Raw genomic sequence first — 12,865 nt, forward strand, 5'->3', positions numbered from 1 at the left:
CATCTACAATTCATAATATTATTAAAAATTATTATTTTTGTTTGAATGTACATCAATAAAACCTTAAATGAATCTAATTGACTCACCTGGCTAGTCGAGTTTCAAGAACAAACATTGAATATAAGATCAACTTTCATTCTATAACTTATACTATTTTTCTTATGTCCGATCTCACCTTCAGTGGGCCAAGTTCGACACCACCGGGAGCTAGATTATGCATGAATGATTCTAGATCACGCCTAAGTCTCTACGCGCTAGAGGAAAAATCTAGACTAAAAGTGCGAACACAGTAAGCTTACTAGACCATGACGGTACCATGGCCAACAATCGACTTACGGGCGTTAGCTAGGTGAATGCGTTCTTGATGCTTTGGCTCAATATAAAGTTACCTGTATCGACAACCGGTTGTTGAAGACGATCCTGCCAGTATTTATTTCAACATGTTCCGATCAGCTTTAATCCTAATTTTTGCGACAGTTTACGTGACATCGGCACCAGCTAAACAAAGTGTCCAATTTATCACTGAAGGGAAACATGTGCCCGTGAAACATCAGGAGATAGTAGGTGTCATCGAGCCAAGCAACCCAGAAGCAAAGCCGCCCACGCATCATTTGGGAGAAATGAAAAGCGAGCTGGGCGAAGAGGACGAAAAGGATTACAACGCCTACCCAAAATACAGATACGAGTATGGCGTAAAGGACACCAAGACTGGGGACCACAAGAGCCATTGGGAGATGCGAGATGGTGACATCGTTAAAGGTGCGCTCTGAATATGCTTCCGTTTCATTTTACACACACGTACTAAACCTTGAAGTTTCAGGCTCATACACTCTGGATGCACCGGACGGAACTCAACGAATCGTAGAGTACCGTGCAGATGACAAACATGGGTTCAAGGCCATCGTTAAGATCATCCGTGTGCCAGATCATCACCGGATACATTATGCCGGTCAAGAGCAGACGAGCCCGGAAGGTTTAGGGCAGCAGGAACAAGGAAAACATCACACGGGTCACAGTTATAATAAATTGAAAAGATACGATTAGGTACTAGGTAATCGGTGTGGACTTGAGAGTGTGCGAATAAATTGTGATTGGATCGTGTTAGAATGGTAATTTATTTACCACTCGCGGTGTTTACGTTTCGTTCGCCGGCGATGACGTCTGCAATTGCTTATTTCAATCGTGGCATCTGCCTGCCGGATTGTACACAGGTACAGACAACCTTCCGTGGGGTGGCCTTTGAGGATGAATTGCCTATTGCTGCTGGTGGTTGCGGTTGCGGTTGCTGTTAGTGGAAGGATTAAAAAGAGTTGTTTGAATTAAATAATCGCGATAGTGATCTGTTGAAAATTACAGAGCGCTGCGGCGGTTGCCAAGTTATAACGATCAGATGAAGTGTTTCGCTCGCGTACATCCTTCGCTCACGCTCCGAGGCACAGGTATCCGATTTCCATAAGTCCCCGGCGTCGACTTATGGAAGTCGAAGTTAAGAAGGATGGTATTCACCAGCGCTCCGGATGGTTTTGAACAAATTGTGAAGAGTATAATTAGAAGAGAGCAAATTACCATAATTTTATTTATTATTGTGAGAGGAAGTGGAGAGCCGAGAAGTCTAACTAACACCTAACCATAGCCCACACAAGGCACAGAGGAGAAAGGAAGAATACTTGAAGTATCAATCAACGATGAGCCAGCATGCGGAGAGACAAGTTCCGGACACTTTAATTCTGTACATTGATTCACTAACCGAGAAGAACTGATCGTGTGTTACAATCACTTTTTGGCGGCGCGTTTTGCACGCACACATTCTGAACACTATCGAGGGTTGCGAAAGGAACCCCAACAGCGAAACACCAGCAGCAGCACCGGTCAAAACCGGGTTCCGCAACAAGAATCGATACAACCTTCGAACCATCCTCCCATTGAAGAACTATTGAACTTGCTTTCCATTTACGCTCAAATCCCTCTCATCTACGCTGGTGAATGTGACCTTCTGCTCATCTCCCAGTGTCTATCTTCGAGCGGATAGTATTTCATATTTTATTTGCAAGTACATAGCATCATTGCGGCGGCTGCAAACGGCGGCATCGGAAAAACGGCGATGCTCTGCACCCCCTCCCGCCCCCGGGGACTGCCATCTACCATTCCGCAGCCAGCGCCGTATCATCACCTTATCCAACTGCGGTCGGCACTCTCGGCGGTACTTCGTTCGTTGCGCTGCTGCACCCTAATTCTAATTTCTGTTTCGATCATCAAGTCATGTTTCAACATCTATCGCGGTAATTTCGCACGAGGCATCGAGGCATCGGATGGCTCCGTTGTTTGGTTGTATGTCTGGTTCGGTCCTGGTCTCCAAACACGAGTACAGAATTTTGAAATAGTTCTTCGCTGGCGCCGCGTAAAGAAAGAATGGGTTTCTTTCCGTGAGGCTCGGGCCAACAGAGAGTCGTCTCCGCTCTTACCAGTGTCAGTTCGAAGATAAATCACTTTCATCATTGGCCTACCAGAAACAACGTTGTCGTCGTCGTGGTCGCTGTTTCGAAAAAAACAAACAGTTCTGAACAAGAAGTGCATCAATTTAGCTGTCTTGTGGTGTTGTGTTTGGTGTCAGTGGATGAGCTTACTGGCAGCTCCTCCTATCCGTTGATTGGCGGAATCACACAGATCAAGCGACTGGCTGCTGGACCGGTGTGTACGGTCCCGCGAGGATTCTACCTCGGTACCAATTTTGTGACGGTCCAGCGCACCAAGCACCCAGTTGGGACCTATTGCCGATCAGCAGTCAAGGTAAGTCGGTTCTGCCTGAAGAAAGACTTCCCTCCCAAAGTGGTGATTTATCATTCCCTTTGCTCGTCATGCTTTTGCAACAGCACCCGCTGCTATCCGCTGGCCGTTAGCCCGAAGACCCACTATGATTTATGAGCCGTTACAAAAGCACTCATTTAAGGCGATGATCGATCAACTCTGCACACTCGAGCTCGAGCTCGAGGATCTGTGCAGCCGCAGAAGCGCAACTAGCAGAAAATTCAAATAACAGTGATTATGACCGTAAGCAAATCCGGAGCATATTCGGTTGGAAATGGCGATGCCATCATTAGCGGTGGTTATCTGGGCGATGATGTGTTTTGGGGAGAAAAGTGGTCAGTACTGTTGCTTTAGAAGCGTCCATTGAAATTATCATAGATAGTATCGTTGAATGGTGACCAAGATACGATACGATGAAACAATTCCATCCAATATCCTTCCAAATACATATTGATCACAGATAAATCTTTTTTTTGTGCGAAGTATAGGAACCACACAAAAAAATCGTGCAAAGCTTCACCAGTAGCTTAAAAAAATCGTGTTCGATACACAATTTGAAAAAAAACTTTTTTTGTGCGGTAGATAGGGACCGCATTGGGGGTAACAAAATGTCCACGCTTGTTTACGGAGAGGGGGAAGGGAGTATAGACTGAGTCCACGTGGCCAGGAAGAGTTTTTTTTAATACAATCACCTATGCATTTAAAATTAAATTTAATAATACATATTCAAAAATGCCAAACTCTCCGTATTTATCAATAAACGGATTGAGCCGCCTGAGAGTGCTGCTCAGTCAAACGTCCAAATATTTTTTTCATTTATCTTCCTCAGTGAAATCTATATTACAAAAATATGAAAATAGGATGATAAAAAAATTTATTATAAAATATGAGTGAATGATCAAGCTATGATCGTACAGTGAAATCTCTCTATAGCGACATCGCAAGGGACCGTCGTTATAGAGAAATCTCGCAATAGAGAAAAGAATTTCTATGCGATTTTGAAGGGACATGTCGTTATAGAGAGATTTGTCGCTATAAAAATTATCGTTATAGACTGTGTTTTCATAGTTATAGAGTTATAAACCATTACAGCCCAAAACTATGAAAATTAAACGATTCCATAATGGTTGAGATTTCATGAGATGCGTAAATGATTTTTCATCGAATTTAATGTTTTATACATTTTGTTATATCTCGAGAACAGTTAGTCTGTATAAATTTTCATACAAAATTGCGTGTAAAATCATTTTCCACTAGTCGTCAAACTTAAAACAGTTGAGTGATAGTATTCTGATAGCATTCAGTATTTCAATAAAAATATACAAGGAATTTGGTAGCTGATTCGGAATATTTCAGGAGGTGATAGAGGATCATATTTGATGAAAAAATCCGTCTACGCCTATGGTCAATTCAAACCTAAAACAGAATTTTTGAACTTGTCTCGAGCCTAATTGTATGTCCCGAACTGACTCTAATTTAGAAAGTTCACTAAAATAATCATCTTGCTCATTTGAAAGATAAGAAAATTTTGCGTAGAATGCAGTCGTAAAATATTGAAATTAGGAACCAAGTAACTTTTAGAGGTAAAGAAGAAACTCAAAATGTTGTGTTTTTATATTATATCGAAAATATTTTTAATACGCTATTAGCATCCTCTAAAAATTCCCCGAACATTTCGTATTGCGCTGACGACTGAAAGGGAATCGAGTGTGTGGATGGACCGACATTTCCTGTGACCGATCGTATTCCGGAGTAAGCTGTAACTCTGTTATATAATAATGCATTCGTGAAAGCAAAAACTGGATCTTGTATAGAATGTTTTCAAGTTTGTAGTGGGCATTTTCGGCCATCGTTTTGCTGTGTGCTCATTATTCCATGAAATTTAAAATTAAAGGATAATTTTCACTCGATAGAGAATATTTATGTAGTAAATACTTCTACTGAAACTTTCTATGAATCCAAAGGAAGCGAAATAATCAGGTTGATTGGATTGTTACTGTGAATATATTTTTAAAATCTATTGAAACTTTGAAAGCAAACCAAAAACGCTTTATTTTTTACTAGCTGACCCGGCAAACTTCGTCCCGCCCAAAATTCATTTTTCGTTATCACATTCATGTTTCCTTACTAAGCGCTGTTCATGGGTCTAATCGCAGAATTGTTCATTGATTGAAAAAAATACCTTTAAAATTACCGTTTACTATAGAATTCCTAGTACTTCTATCAAAACTCGTTATTATAATATCAGATTATTTTCAGACACATTTATCGTTCAAGATTTTTCAACCACTTGCAAAAAAAGGTTTCTCCGTTACATGGAATAAATGTTCCATGTAACGGAGGATAGTGTAACATGTAACATATGTAACATATGATAGGATAGAGACACTCCTAAATCAGACAATTCCTCTCTCGAGTTTTTTTCAGACAATGGGATGTAGTATCATTATAAATAAATAAAATAAATAAATCCCTAAGCTAGATTTTTTTTGTATTTTTTATCACCATGTCATCATTTATATCAAAGCTATACTGCCGTTCCACGCATAATTGTCCCTTTTGGACAATTTCGACTTTTCTTCATAAAACGATGTTTTTTGCCTAATCTTTCGGTAAAACACAAGACAAGTTATTGTTTGTTCCCAGATTTTAGAAAAAAAAACAACATCACGCTCAATTGTCCCATGTTGATATTCTATTCATAACTGTCCCATCATCTATTTTTTGTAAATCCATAATAAATTAATTATAATAGGGCTTATCATAAATTAAAATAATAGGGCTAATGCACTCAATTCTCAAACAAACGAAAAAAAGTTTCACAGAAGACGTGTATATCTTGTTAGTGAATGCCTAATAACAATGAGATTTATATTCGGCAAGGGTGTTACAGATCACTACCTTCTTCATAAAACGATGTTTTTATGCATAATCTTTCGGGAAAAAACACAAAAAAACTTATTGTTTGTTCCCAGTATTTCAAAAAACAACAAGTTCAATTGTCCCATGTTGATATTCTAGACATAACTGTCCCACCATGAATTTGTAAGTCCGTGAGGGAAACTTTTCACAGTTTACTGCTGATAAAGAGCCCGGTGTATTGCTAAACTGAAATACTTAAAGCTTCTGGTAGACTAATATGCTACAAAACTCCGATTGCATTTTTTTCGGTTGCTGATTTCGGAACATGGGACAACGATGGGATTTTCCAAACCCCCCGCGTAAAAAAATCCTGGGTGTATAGGCCTGGGCCTGTTTTTCGATGATTATTTATTGAACTATTCATCATCAAATACGAATTCGAAATTTTCAAACATAAATATCTCTTTACTGAATAGTCCTACAACAACGTAATAGAAACCAAATGAAAGATAAGGTAATTGGATTTGTTATCTTTGAATAAACAAAAAGAAATCGATTTCTAATTTCTTCCCGATAGTTTTTGTCCACTACATCGAGATACAAATTTCTCTGTAAAATATTCCGAGTAAATCCACGTAAATTATGCTTTAAAGTGATTTATATCCCATCTTCATGGGTTGATATTTCACGGTTTGAAGCATTCCAAAAATCGCCAAAAATTTCGACTTCGCACCCTGTTCCTTAATTTTTTTTTCGAATGTGAAAAAGTTCTATTTGCATTTTCGGTAAATTTAACCCATAACTTTTCTCAGACTCCTTTCCGGGCAACGAAAATATGACTGAAGATGGATAAAAATATTCTCTATCCAATGAGTATTATCTCAAAAATGTGTTTTGGGCCATTCAAATAACATTTTGACGTAGGATTACGTCTTTCGGGAACATATTAGGGTACAAATTGAAAACCGAAAATCGAGCACATCGTGAAAATTGTCCAATTTCAAACGGTTATTGCTCAGTCATTTAACGATGGATTGATGAAATTTTTGCGTCAATCGATTTCGGCACTCCATAACAATTTTTTATATTGAATAAAATAATATATGTCATGAAACTAACTATCGAACAATTGAAAAATCTCAACCCCTATTCTAACGGAAACATCCACTTCTAATTGGTCGGAATTGACGACAAACCAAAACCAAGCTGCCTGGGGGAAATCGGCATTGCAAATACATAAAGGTAGGGGGAGCTTTTGTTCGCACCGAAATGTGTTCCCTAACAGAGACATCAAAACCAAGATGCCCGAGGGAAATCGGCATGACGGCAATGACCGATCGTGTATCGTGAAAAATTTAGCACAAGTGTAATTGTAGAATGCTACCATATAGCAGTTGTGTTAAAAATGACTTGATATATAAAACGATTTATTCCAATTTTCATAAATAAAAACCAAGGTGTGTTCCAGGTCGTGAACGGGTCGTTCGGTTTAAGCTGTCTGTTTTGTTGTGCTCATTTTCACCGGTGAGAAAAAATTGGAAATGTTAAGTAATATTCGAGAAAGTAATTTCCCATATACTCTACATATAGTATTAGGTGTTGTTAGTCCAATTTAAATTCGCATTGGGTTGAATAAAGAAAGTAAAAATTATAAAACAAAATTACCTTTTGCATTTCAAATATGTTTTCTCTATATTAAAGTAACATGTTTTTACAGATGAGAAAAATTGATAATTGTGTTCGGTGTTGGTAATTTACTTATATTACATTGGTGAGTTTTTTCTTTATTTCATCCATACATTACTCAGGAGGCATCTCGTCTAGGTTCACAGAGGGCGGTTTTCATCAGATCTCATTCCACTTCGGCATCTTCTATCTGATACGCACCACCCAACGGATGTTTACCATACTTCTGTCATCATCACTCGGTAAACACTGGTGGAGTGAACAAACAATACCCAACAACCAAACAAAATAGCCATTCTCAGGGCCACCAAATCATTATCAAAGAGTTTATAGATGTAATTCTTCAAACATATCCAAAATCAACAGATGGCTATCTGTAACGGAATCCTACGTCAACTATGCGGTCGTGTCTGGAACACAACCGTCCTGTGACTTTTTTTTCAATTTTCTTAAAAATAATTAATTTCTGACATACATAACTTTAACCTATAAGTTTTCTCAGACCTTTTTTCGATTAAAAAAATTGTGGCTGGAAGATAGGTAAAATATTTTTCTATCGAATAGCTTCGATAACTCTATTCGAACAATTTTTTTTATTTCCAAAATTCTGTATATTTTTCTATATTGGCCCATGATCACGTTTCAGTCTATAACTTTTCTCTGTTACGATCAGGGAAAAATGAATTATGTAGAAAGATGAATGATTCAATTCTCTATCTAATGAGCATAATTGTGAAAGATGTTACTTGATATACAATCAATTTATTTCAATTAAATCAATTCATTATTCGTGAAATCCAGCAAGATGTTGAACGGAAACTTGCACGCAACAAAAATTTTTATCCGCTAATTTCACACAAGTCCGTAAAAAAGGAACGCGAAACACGAGAAATCTCGTGAGCGGTCGGTAAATTGTTAAAAGTATGTAAGATATTTCGAAAATGTTAAATTAAAACTTTAAATTGTAATGTAGATTTTATCTTCATGCGTTGAAGTTACGTACATACAGTGACTCAAATCCGTAATCGCACTCCACCATGCAGATCTCTTTTCCCTTCTTTTGAAAGTCGAAAACAAGCTTTCGGAACATTCTATTTAGATTCAATTATAGGGTCACATGAGAGTTAAATTGTTTGCTATCTGTTTTCAGAATAATGGTTTTTATTTCTCTAATAATGGCGAATGTATGTGCTAATGTATGAAAATTGACTCAAACTCATAATCATACGCTGGTTGAAATCTGTACTCGATTTCGAAGGCGTTGGCCAATTTTCTAATTCCATCATTAGTATGGTATCCCTTATTCATTGCATTCAACTATCTTTAGCTGTCTTTAGCCTTATCTACGAGATTTTTTGGTGTATTCGGAAGGTATATTCTTCAATTTTTTCATTAATTGGTATTTAAAATCATTATTTTTAGAAATTGCATGGTTTCTGAATTTCCTACACAGATAACTTCCCTAGTTTTTTACTGGGGTTGATTTCAGAAGATTGTGGAAGAATATCAATAACTTTCTAGTAATTTTAATGTTACCATGTACGAATTTCATATTCTTCTACACCATCGACGAAAACCAAATTCCTCATACATGCACTCTCATATCATCCCTCCACCACCACCATGTTTAAACGTTGATTTCAGATATTTTTTTTTTACGTATGATTCATCGTTGGCTTCCTACATACGAAACGACAACCATCGAAGCCAAAGATATCAAATTAGGACCCATCTATGGAATATCATCATATCAGTTAGATATTGATGTGTTTCATGCTGTTTGGAATAATCAAATTGGAGTTACTGATTTTTATTTTTTTTTTTTTTTGCTGAGAAACGGTTTGCCCCTCTGTGCTCGGGCATTCAAGCTGCCCTTCCTAGGCACATTACAAACTTTTTGTTTGCTCAATTTGGTTTTTATCGATAGTGTAATGGATCAGAATGTTTACTTGAACATCCTAAAGGTGTAGCATGTAGCAAAATGTGAACAAAATGAGATGGAATCGAAGGTTCAAGTTTTGCCAAGACAATGACCCAGAGCTCGAGGCATATAAAGTTCGCACATGGTTTCATTACAATTACTCAAAAGTTATTGATATTCTTCCACAATCTTCCGACATCAATCCAAGTCAAAAACTAAGGAAGTTATCTGTGTAAGAAATTTAGATACCATAAAATTTCTAAAAATAACGATTTTAAAAACCACTTAATGAAAAAATTGATAAATATAACTTCCGAATATAGCAAAAACTCGTAGATAAGGCTAAAGACAGCTAAAGATAGTTGCAATGAACAAGGGATACCATAACAAAGATAGAATTAGGAAATTGGCCAACGCCTTCGGAATCGAGTAAAGATTTCAACCAACGTACGATTATGAGTTTGAATTATTTTTCATACATTAGCACATACATTCACCATTTTTAGAGAAATAAAAACTATTATTCTGAAAACAGATAGCAAACCTTTTAACTCTCATATGACATTATAATTTTATCTAAATAGATTGTTCCGAAAGCTTGTTTTCGACTACCAAAAGAAGGGAAAAGGATGATGGAGTACGATTACGGATTTGAGTCACTGTATATTTTTAGCGAGTTTGATTGATGTAATCAATACATGCGAAAATAAACGAAATATCCGTAATAACTCATAATAACTAGATATACTAGTATCTAGCATTTTAAACAACTTCAAAGTAATACAGGTAAACTTCGATATAACGTACATTTCACTTTCAAAATTGTACGTTGTATCGAAGCATAATAAAGTACTCACAAACGTAGTCTATAATACATTATTGTGTTACCGGTTTAGTAAAGTTAATGAACAACTTCAATCAGAAGACGAAGCCAGCCTTTCTTATGATGTTTCCCTCCGTACTGTTGATTGAAGCTTGATTCATTTAGAATCCGGATTCACAAAACCAGCTGTATTTCGGGATTGATTGAAGGTACAAAACTTGTTTTAGCATCACAATACAGATAATTCATTGTTCTATCAGGAAAAAAAAATAGATTTTTTTTTTCCTTTACACTTTGGAAATGTGTACGTTATATCGAGGTAAAATGTACGTTATATCGAATGACGTTATATCGAGGGTACGCTATAACGAGGGTACGTTATATCGAAGTTTCCCTGTACATGGGACATGGTGGTGAGTGTTTGAGTGAAAAGCTCTAGTCTAATCCATTCATCGGAACATAATGAATGCATGGAATTACATCATATTTGATGTTCAACCATTGTTGAACAAATTACAACAATTAATCAAACACTTATAACGGTAAATTTTATGGCGGATGAAAATTTAGTATGGTCGTAAAATTTAGCACCCGGGCACGATGGAAGCGAGAAAATAATTTACTCAATTTGAAACCGCTTTTTAACGACTTTCATTCGCTTGATAATCGAGCGGATCATCTTCGAACTGCGAAAATTGAAATGAGATGAGGCATGGAATAATAATTCAAAGTGAAACTGGTAAATTTTTATGAATAGCTCAAGATAAATATAATATTTATAGTAAAAACAAGAGTTTTCCTCAATTCAAATTTGAAATTTGTAGTTTGACTATTTGGTAAGCGTAATGCATTGATATATGAGTTAATACTTTTCGTACTTTTCAGATTGGAATGAACTTCTCAACCGAATCACATGCACTTCACTTTGAGTGTTAATGTTTTAATCTGGGAACATATTAGTTTAGTGAGGAGGCTCTCATGATTTATGTCCAATTTCATTGAACAACATATCGCGATAAAACATCCATATAAGAATTCTCATTCTGATCACTCAACAGCCGAGCGTCGCATAGATCTCAATCGCCATGATGAACGCAGGTTGAAATATTGTAACATAGTTCGCATTTAATCCACGCATAACTAGACTTAACATCTAATTAAGACTAGTTTACGACACGACCAACTTCATTTGCCGACACAAATCAAGCAACTTGATTCACCGAGCTTCTGCCGAGGTAGCAAAAGCAATCATCAACACTTTTGCGCTCAGTGAATGTCGCGTGGCATCCTTCCCCTTTGGTGCTCTCCGATCCGGCGCGATCGGATCAATTGTCGAGCATTAGATTGTACGCCTCGGACCCGTAAACTCTCAACGCGTACGAGAGTGCCGGTTGTGCTTGGGTTGATTTGTGTATCTCCGGTGTGTCTCGGAGCGGCGGATTCTGATTGAGGGGCTGGGTCGTTGTCCCGAGCGGCTTCAAGTAGCCCACAGATCGACGGATCGATTTACTAGCATAGGGAGGGTTAGTTCCACACAATTTAACGATATCTCGATCGGGGTTCCTACATTTATCGCAAACGCTTGATGGTAATTTATTGTATTTTTGAAGCTACTTTATGTGCGTCAGATTTGGAGCATCGATAGGAAGTCTACGGGGTACTGTTCGGAACAGTTGCCCCTAGTAGAAAATAACTGATAGGGGGGACAATATGTTATGTACTGGTAGAGGTGTTGGCCTTGAGTGCGTTATGGAACTTTAGAAAGTGTTATTATAATGGTGTTTACATTCAACGAATACATCATTAGCCTATATAGATGTGAACGCAAATTAATTTCAGTGCAACGATTTAACCATATTACAGGCAAAGAGTTGCACTGAGAAACACATTGAACGTAGGACGAAACGCTCTCATCAACGGTAACAGTCTTGATGCAATCGAAAAGTTTGATATCAAGTTGCAGCTTCAATTGCACATGTTCCATCCTCAAGGATTACCGGTGTTCAGTTTTTTTTCACTGCGACTTTAGCAAAATCTAGATGTTTGCAACGTTCTTCTAGTTTATCTTCTTGTGCGGCTGTGCGGAACCTGTTCTTCGTTCAGCATCGCCTAGTTTGAAGCAACAAACAAGAGGGTAGTCTCCTGAAGAGCACCTTATAAATGTGAGACGACAGAGCAGTTCATGGTAAACAGATAAAACAGATACACTTTTTATTGAGGAAATGATCTGGAGAACGAGATAGGAGCACACACAAAAAAAAATACATTCAACAAAATATGACCGCAAAAATATTTTCAATGCAAATCAGAAAAAAATAAATTCGAGAGGTATTGCTTTGCCGTTTGTATTACTTAATGGCATTGCTTCAATAGAATGCATTTTTTCCAATCATAAATTTATGATACCAACCAAACAGAGCTTTCTTAGGAAAGGATCGTTTAACACGAGGCACACACTGCTGCCTGAGGAAACCTTCCATCCAGGGGAAGCGCAGATCAGAATTATGATCGATTCGAACTCGCTTCTGCCTAAAACCATCTATTAACAACACATATCAAGATAATTTCGCGAAAAGCGTCTAGCTTTTACTCGAGAACTGATCTGTTTTCGAGGATCAGCCTCATAGATCCATTCACAGATGCTTTACCGCCGGCTTAAGCATCATTCCGACACAAACCAATTTCCTAAGGCAGGCGAAAAAAGAACCGCTTAGTTGGTAACGATGGGTTGAACGTGTCTAATTTACGCTGATTAGCACTGGGGCTGC

General features: G+C 37.6%; 2 protein-coding genes across 2 annotated transcripts in view; both read left to right on the forward strand.

Moving 5' to 3' along the window:
• The first annotated feature begins 401 nt into the window (after nt 1-401).
• Nucleotides 402-1,819, forward strand: LOC129768058 (uncharacterized). Its single transcript, XM_055769439.1, has 2 exons — nt 402-759; nt 821-1,819. Exons 1-2 carry the CDS (start codon nt 441-443, stop codon nt 1,042-1,044), a joined length of 543 nt encoding a protein of 180 aa, XP_055625414.1. The 5' UTR covers nt 402-440; the 3' UTR covers nt 1,045-1,819.
• Nucleotides 1,820-2,264: 445 nt separating this feature from the next.
• LOC129768059 (cuticle protein 7) overlaps nt 2,265-12,865 on the forward strand; it is a 40,795-nt gene continuing 30,194 nt past the window's right edge. The window contains exon 1 of the mRNA XM_055769441.1: nt 2,265-2,787. The gene's annotated coding sequence lies outside the window, so the exon portion shown is untranslated. The remainder of the gene's footprint in view (nt 2,788-12,865) is intronic.

Source organism: Toxorhynchites rutilus, chromosome 2 (assembly GCF_029784135.1).
Source record: "Toxorhynchites rutilus septentrionalis strain SRP chromosome 2, ASM2978413v1, whole genome shotgun sequence".
NCBI lineage: Eukaryota > Metazoa > Arthropoda > Insecta > Diptera > Culicidae > Toxorhynchites > Toxorhynchites rutilus.

Coding starts and splice junctions, on each gene's coding strand:
- LOC129768058 (XM_055769439.1), top strand. CDS start 441: ATGTTCCGATCAGCTTTAATCCTAATTTTTGCGACAGTTTACGTGACA. Junction 760..820: donor AGATGGTGACATCGTTAAAG/GTGCGCTCTGAA, acceptor TTGAAGTTTCAG/GCTCATACACTCTGGATGCA.